General features: G+C 42.6%; 1 protein-coding gene across 4 annotated transcripts in view; it reads left to right on the forward strand.

The window, feature by feature from the left end:
* LOC133540147 (gastrula zinc finger protein XlCGF57.1-like) overlaps positions 1-4342 on the forward strand; it is a 49480-nt gene extending 45138 nt beyond the window's left edge. For all 4 annotated transcript variants that reach the window (XM_061882687.1, XM_061882685.1, XM_061882684.1 and 1 more), the window contains one exon: positions 1592-4342. In XM_061882687.1, coding sequence (XP_061738671.1) covers positions 1592-2838 — 1247 coding nt within the window. In that variant the 3' untranslated portion in view covers positions 2839-4342. The remainder of the gene's footprint in view (positions 1-1591) is intronic.
* The last annotated feature ends 4025 nt before the right edge of the window (positions 4343-8367 follow it).

The raw sequence follows: 8367 nt of genomic DNA on the forward strand, positions 1-8367 counted from the left end.
CATCTAAGAAGTATTGTGGGTAATCCCTCTTAGTGCCAAGGCAAATATAAGCTTTGGCTTCAGCCTATTCCTTTTTCCGTCATTCTTTTTCTTTTTTCGTGTGTAAATGTGTATGATTGTTAAATATGTATCATCTGTACTGTTAAACTGTCCACACAAAATGGGTGATTTTATGACGGAAATAAACATATTTAATTAGAAAAAACATATAGGACGTGGGTTGTTGACGTGGGTTGTCTTACGTCAGCACTGCTCCAATCCTGGCAGGTTTTTTGGGGATGAATAGGGAAGTCCTTCTTTAGCTGCCGTATTGTTTTATCATATATTGCTGCCTTTGCACCTGTCAATGTTCACTTTCGTATGCACATTAAATCAACAAAAAAATCTTGACTTTGGAGCAATGTTCACAGACTCTAGTACTTGGCTCTCTATTAGAGTTCACAGTGCCTACCTCTTTAGGACCATCCTTTGTAGATATGTAATGATTTGTATTTACAACATTAATATATAAATACTATGCAAATATAAAAAAAAAGGTAAGTTTCTAGTAAATTTTACTAAGTTTTGTTATAAATGTTTTGTTTGTAATTGTTTTTTAATTTTCATTATTTACTTCAGGTTATTACGGGATGTCTCTCTATACATATTTATTTTATAACATTTTGGCTAAAGGAGGTACATTTCAATTTCTTACATACACTTGTTATTACATATGTTGACCAGAAGGGAAGCACTTAAAACTTTTGCACACATTTCTCACGTTGACCAAAAGGGGAGCACTTTTAAACTTTTAAAAATTCCTCCTTTTTGGGACCACCCTCATTTTGATGGATATCACCACTTCCAAAGACATGCACCTGGGGATAGGTTGATTGGTAACACTAAATTGGCCCTACTGTGTGAATGTTGTCTGTCTATCTGTGGTGGCCCTGCGATGAGTTGGCGACTCGTCCAGGGTGTACCCCGCCTTCCGCCCGATTGTAGCTGAGATAGGCGCCAGCGCCCCCCGCAACCCCGAAAGGGAATAAGCGGTAGGAAATGGATTGATGGATGGATCACCAGGGGTGCAAATGAGACATTCTCTATTAGATGCAATGGTTTTCTGTTTTGGAATCATGATTTATGTCCTAACTTGTTCACACCTCCTCATATGGAAGCTACTTTTCCTTGTTGGTGTCTCAAGAAGGGTAGAAATACAAGAAGAAATAAATGAATGCACAAAGTGGAGTGTTGTAAGGTGTCCCCAGCTCAATGACAGATAGTTAACAGCAATGGAGCCTCACTGGTTCCATGTGTACACTCTCAGTTACATTAACATTGATATTATACATGTGGGCCGATAGATAGAAATGCTGTTAAATGTAGCTTTGGTGTGGCAAGCTACTTTTGCAGTGTAGCGTGTAGTGTAGCTTGCTACAATTCTCCGAGGATAGCTTAGCTACATTTAATGGAGAGTAACTTGTAGCTTAGCTTACTACATTTTCCAGGTAGCTTGCCCATCACTGTCTATTTGGCCCAGCTCACATGTGAATAGTTTAAATACTGCAAACTTCCATACAGTAACACCTCATTTGTTTTCTATGATCTGCAGACGTCCAGCAGGTGTCAGCAGAGAGTCATGAAGAGATTCCCTCCAAACAGCAGGAGTGGAGCTCCAGTGTGGGACAGAAGGAGCTAAAGGCCCCCTCCCACATTAAAGAGGAGCAGCTTCATGATGAAGATGAAGCTCAGTCCTTACAGCTTCATCACCGTCAAAGTGAGGAGAACAGAGGGGCGGAGCTTGTAAGTCAACACATCACAGAAGCTGATGGAGAGCATTGGGAAGATATCAAGTCAGAACCAGACAGCATCTTTGCTCCACTGTCAGACATGGACCACATGATATCAGACTCCTCTGATCACAGTGACCACATCCAAAAGCCTTTGGAGAGTAAAAATGACTCTAAAGGTGATACGAGACATCACACTAACAACAAACTCTTTGACTGCTCTGGATGTGGGAAATCATTTAGACGGAAGAGTGATTTTACAGAACACATGAGAATACATACTGGGGAGAAACCTTTTACTTGCTCGGTTTGTAAGAAGAGTTTCTCCACAAAGCAACACATGACCAGACACATGAGAACACACACTGGAGAGAAACCCTATACTTGCTCTGTTTGTAAGAAGAGTTTCTCTATAAAGCAACACATGACCACACACATGAGAATGCACACTGGAGAGAAACCTTTTCCTTGCTCTGTTTGTAAGAAGAGTTTCCCCTCAAAGCAACACATGACCAGACACATGAGAACACACACTGGAGAGAAGCCTTATACTTGCTCTGTTTGTAAGAAGAGTTTCTCTGTAAAGCAACACTTGACCACACACATGAGAATACACACTGGAGAGAAACCTTTTCCTTGCTCTTTTTGTAATAAGAGTTTCTCCATGAAGCTTGCCATGACCATACACATGAGAAGACATACTGGGGAGAAACCTTTTCCTTGCTCTGTTTGTAAAAGGTCTTTCTCCAGAAAGTTTGACATGACCACACACATGAGAATACATACTGGAGAGAAACCTTTTACTTGCTCTGTTTGTCAGAAGAGTTACACCATAAAGACTGTCATGATCAGACACATGAGAACACATACCGGAGAGAAACCTTTTACTTGCTCTGTTTGTAATAAGAGTTTCTCCAGAAAGCCTAACATGTCCACACACATGAGAACACATACCAGAGAGAAACCTTTTACTTGCTCTTTTTGTAAGAAGAGTTTCTCCAGAAAACAAAACTTGACTGCCCACATGAGAACGCACTGGAGAGAAACTGTTCAGTCGCAATGTGTGTGATGAGATGTTCCGGTCTAAGTATAATGTCAGTAAACACAAGTCTGTAAGAGGCATGGAAGCTGCAGGGATTTAAAAACACTTAAGCAGTGATTGTGTTAAATTTACTTTAAGAACACAGCTTGTTTAATATGAATGTAAGTTTGGTGTTGTATGTAGTGCTTCTCTTCTTTTACTGTTATATGTTGTCCTGGAATTACTCTTTAAAGGCCTATTGACATTAGATGTTCTTATTTAAACGGGGATAGCAGCTCCATTCTATGTGTCATACTTCATCATTTTGCGATATTGCCATATTTTTGCTGAAAGGATTTAGTAGAGAACATCCACGATAAAGTTCGCAACTTTTGGTGCTGATACAAAAGCCTTGGCTGTACCGGAAGTAGCAGACGATGTGCGCGTGACGTCACGGGTTGTGGAGCTCCTCACATCTGAACATTGTTTACAATCATGGCCACCAGCAGCGAGAGCGATTCGGACCGAGAAAGCGATGATTTCCTCATTAATTTGAGCGAGGATGAAAGATTTGTGGATGAGGAGAGTGAAGGACTAGAAAAAAAAACAAAATAAGACTATACAGTGGGAGCGATTCAGATGTTATTAGACACATTTACTAGGATAATTCTGGAAAATCCCTTATCTGCTTATTGTGTTACTAGTGTTTTAATGAGATTATATGGTCGTACCTGTACAACCTGAAGGTCGGCCCCGCATCTTTCTTCAGCACCAGTCGACGGGTGGTGGCGATGCCCATCTCTGCCCTTCGCAAGGGACCCTCTTTGAAATGATGGCTGCATAATACACTGTACTTTGTGTGTGTGGTCCAATCCAACCGTGTTCGCTTGACATCTCCGTTCCATAGTAAAGCTTCACCGTCATCTTTCAGGAATGTAAACAAGGAAAAGCCGGCTGTGTTTGTGTTGCTAATGGCGGCCGCAATACACCGCTTCCCACCTACAGCTTTCTTCTTTGACGTCTCCACTATTCATTGAACAAATTGCAATAAATTCAGCAACACAGATGTCCGGAATACCGTGGAATTATGCGATGAAGGCAGACGACTTATAGCTGGTGAATGATGCCGGAACAAAACGTCCTCTACAATGCGTGACGTCCCGCAAACTCGTCATCACACCGAGACGTTTCAGCAGGATACTTTGGCGCGAGTTTTAAAATTGCAATTTAATAAACTAAAGCGGCCGTATTGGCATGTGTTGCAATGTTAATATTTCATCATTGATATATAAACTATCAGACTGCGTGGTGGCTAGTAGTGGCTTTCAGTAGGCCTTTAAATTGTGTGCATTTATTGAATATCATATATGAAGCTACTATTTAATTTTTTTTCCTCATCTTTGAAGAGAGGACAACTTATTATTTTCATTAGAGGGTGTTTTTGTCTCTTATAAATCCACACATATTTTTGATTTCATTTGATTGATGTTATTATCCAATTAAAAGTAGGAATGAATAACATTGTTATTAAAATGTGGACTTGGGTAGATTAGCAGCATTGTTTGATTTATTGAAACTTTTATTAGTACATATTCCGTATAATTGACCACTAAATGGTAACACCCCAATAAGTTTTTCAACTTTTCTAAGTCGGGGTCCACGTTAATCAATTCATGGTACAAATATATACTATCAACATAATACAGTCATCACACAAGTTCATCATCATAGTATGTACATTGAATTATTTACATTATTTACAATCCGGGGGGTGGGATGAGGAGCTTTGGTTGATATCAGAACTTCAGTCATCAACAATTGCATCAACAGAGAAATGTGGACATTGAAACAGTGTAAGTCTTATTTAGTAGGATATGTACAGCCAGCAGAGAACATAGTGAGTTCACATAGCATAAGAACAAGTATATACATTAGAAGTACATTTGAGTTGTTTATAATCCGGGGAGATGGGATGTGAATGGAGGAGGGTATTAGTAAAGTGTTGAAGTTGCCTGGAGGTGTTGTTCTAGAGCGCTTTTGAAGGAATATAGAGATGCACTTACTTTTACACCTGTTGGGAGTGCATTCCATATTGATGTGGCATAGAAAGAGAATGAGTTAAAACCTTTTTTAGACGGGAATCTGGGTTTAACGTGGTTTGTGGAGCTCCCCCTGGTGTTGTGGTTATGGTGGTCATTTACGTTAAGGAAGTAGTTTGACATGTACTTGGAATTCCCTCCCGGTAACAGTTGGAGATGCTACCTCAGTAGAAGCATTTAAGTCTCACCTTAAAACTCATCTGTATACTCTAGCCTTTAAATAGACCTCCTTTTTAGACCAGTTGATCTGCCGCTTCTTTTCTTTCTCCTATGTCCCCCCCCCCTCCCTTGTGGAGGGGGTCCGGTCCGATGACCATGGAGGAAGTACTGGCTGTCCAGAGTCGAGACCCAGGATGGACCGCTCGTCGGGACCCAGGATGGACCGCTCGCCTGTATCGGTTGGGGACATCTCTACGCTGCTGATCCGCCTCCGCTTGAGATGGTTTCCTGTGGACTGAACTCTCGCGGCTGTGTTGGAGCCACTATGGATTGAACTTTCACAGTATCATGTAAGACCCGCTCGACATCCATTGCTTTCGGTCCCCTAGAGGGGGGGGGTTGCCCACATCTGAGGTCCTCTCCAAGGTTTCTCATAGTCAGCATTGTCACTGGCGTCCCACTGGATGTGAATTCTCCCTGCCCACTGGGTGTGAGTTTTCCTTGCCCTTTTGTGGGTTCTTCCGAGGATGTCGTAGTCGTAATGATTTGTGCAGTCCTTTGAGACATTTGTGATTTGGGGCTATATAAATAAACATTGATTGATTGATTGATATCAGGGAGGTGTAGCGGATTTTATAAACCAGGCTCAGTGCAAGTTGTTTGACTCTGTCCTACACCCTGAGCCAGCCCACTTTGTAGAAGTGGTTTGAAGTGAATTATATTTATATCAATTAATCGATCAATGTTTATTTATATAGCCCTAAATCACAAGTGTCTCAAAGGGCTGCACAAACCACAACAACATCCTCGGTAGAGCCCGCATAAAGAAATAAAGGCAAAGGACAAACTAAAAAAAATAACATTTAAACAGAGGTGAATAACACATTGAAATAGCAAATACAAATTGCCCTAAGAACAATTTGTAGATAAAAAAGTACTTAAAAAGTTAAAAACCGTTTAAAGTCTCATGCTGGGTTAAAAGCCAGTGAATAAAAATGGGTTTTCAGAAGGGTCTTGAAAAAAAAAGCCAAAGAAGGGTCCTGTCTCACATGGAGAGGGAGATGGTTCCAGAGTTTGGGACCTGCAACAGAGAAGGCTCTGTCCCCTCTGAGCTTGCGCTTTGATTTGGGGACCCCCAGGATCAGCTGATCAGCTGACCTGATGGAGGTGGAGCAGCTCAGAGAGGTAAAGGTGGGGCAACACCATGTAAGGATTTAAAAATGAGTAAGATAATTTTAAAATGGACTCTAAAAGACACTTGGAGAAGGCATTGGACCGTGTCCCTCGGGAAGTCCTGTGGGGAGTGCTCAGAGAGTATGGGGTATCGGACTGTCTTATTGTGGCGGTCCGCTCCCTGTATGATCAGTGTCAGAGCTTGGTCCGCATTGCCAGCAGTAAAACGAACACATTTCCAGTGAGGGTTGGACTCCGCCAAGGCTGTCCTTTGTCACCCATTCTGTTCATAACTTTTATGGACAGAATTTCTAGGCGCAGTCAAGGCGTTGAGGGGTTCCGGTTTGGTGACCGCAGGATTAGGTCTCTGCTTTTTGCAGATGATGTGGTCCTGATGGCTTCATCTGGCCGGGATCTTCAGCTCTCACTGGATCGGTTCGCAGCCGAGTGTGAAGCGACCGGAATGAGAATCAGCACCTCCAAGTCCGAGTCCATGGTTCTCGCCCGGAAAAGGGTGGAGTGCCATCTCCGGGTTGGGGAGGAGACCCTGCCCCAAGTGGAGGAGTTCAAGTACCTAAGAGTCTTGTTCACGAGTGAGGGAAGAGTGGATCGTGAGATCGACAGGCGGATCGGTGCGGCGTCTTCAGTAATGCGGACGTTGTACCGATCCGTTGTGGTGAAGAAGGAGCTGAGCCGGAAGGCAAAGCTCTCAATTTACCGGTCGATCTACGTTCCCATCCTCACCTATGGTCATGAGCTTTGGGTCATGACCGAAAGGATAAGATCACGGGTACAAGCGGCTGAAATGAGTTTGGGTCCCTCCCTTAGAGATAGGGTGAGAAGCTCTGTCATCCGGGAGGAACTCAAAGTAAAGCCGCTGCTCCTCCACATGGAGAGGAGCCAGATGAGGTGGTTCGGGCATCTGGTCAGGATGCCACCCGAACGCCTCGGGATCCCCCGGGAAGAGCTAGACGAAGTGGCTGGGGAGAGGGAAGTCTGGGTTTCCCTGCTTAGGTTGCTGCCCCCTCGACCCAACCTCGGATAAGCGGAAGAATGCTTCCATTAAAATCTCCTGATGATTGAGGGAACCCCTCATGAAACAGTTCTGTAGAGATGAAGTAGTTTTGTGATTTTTCCCACACATACACACACTATATATGTTTTTGTACTTCTTTTATATATTGTTATATATATATATATATATATATATATACACACACACACACACACATAATTTGTTTTATGTTTGTATTTATTATATATATATGAAAACCTGACTTCCTTTCTTTTTAATCCCAGGGAACTGCCATGAACCTTTCATCATAGATATGAATAAACACTCCATGTTTCTCCATCTTACCTCGGACATTTGCTCCCCATCATTTTATTGATGTCAAAGCTACATCTACTATTTAAATATACATATATACATACAATACTCTCACATTTATAACAAATCCAACTGTTTGGAAATTTGTTGAAAATTGAGCAAGTTATGGTTATTTAAAAAGTACATGTATGGCGTCAGGGCTTCACGGTGGCAGAGGGGTTAGTGCGTCTGCCTCACGATACGAAGGTCCTGAGTAGTCAGGGTTCGATCCCAGGCTCGGGATCTTTCTGTGTGGAGTTTGCATGTTCTCCCTGTGAATGCGTGGGTTCCCTCCGGGTACTCCGGCTTCCTCCCACTTCCAAAGACATGCACCTGGGGATAGGCCCCTCCCACCTCCAAAGACATGCGCCTGGGGATAAGCCCCTCCCACCTCCAAAGACATGCACCTGGGGATAGGCCCCTCCCACCTCCAAAGACATGCACCTGGGGATAGGCCCCTCCCACCTCCAAAGACATGCGCCTGGGGATAAGCCCCTCCCACCTCCAAATACATGCACCTGGGGATAGGCCCCTCCCACCTCCAAATACATGCACCTGGGGATAATATACAAATATTACATAAATAAAAATATTTTTTAAAACAAACAAGTGAGGAAAGAAAACATTGTAAAATATAATTTCCATCATTGACTGGACTGCTTGTATGACAAATATTGATCTTGACACTTCATTAACTACGTGATGTTCTCTCAACAGATGAGACATTACCTTCTTCAAAGACTTCAATTGGCATTTTCCACAACTCCACTAAATTTG

The sequence above is a fragment of the Nerophis ophidion genome, linkage group LG21 (genome assembly GCF_033978795.1).
Source record: "Nerophis ophidion isolate RoL-2023_Sa linkage group LG21, RoL_Noph_v1.0, whole genome shotgun sequence".
NCBI classification, from domain to species: domain Eukaryota; kingdom Metazoa; phylum Chordata; class Actinopteri; order Syngnathiformes; family Syngnathidae; genus Nerophis; species Nerophis ophidion.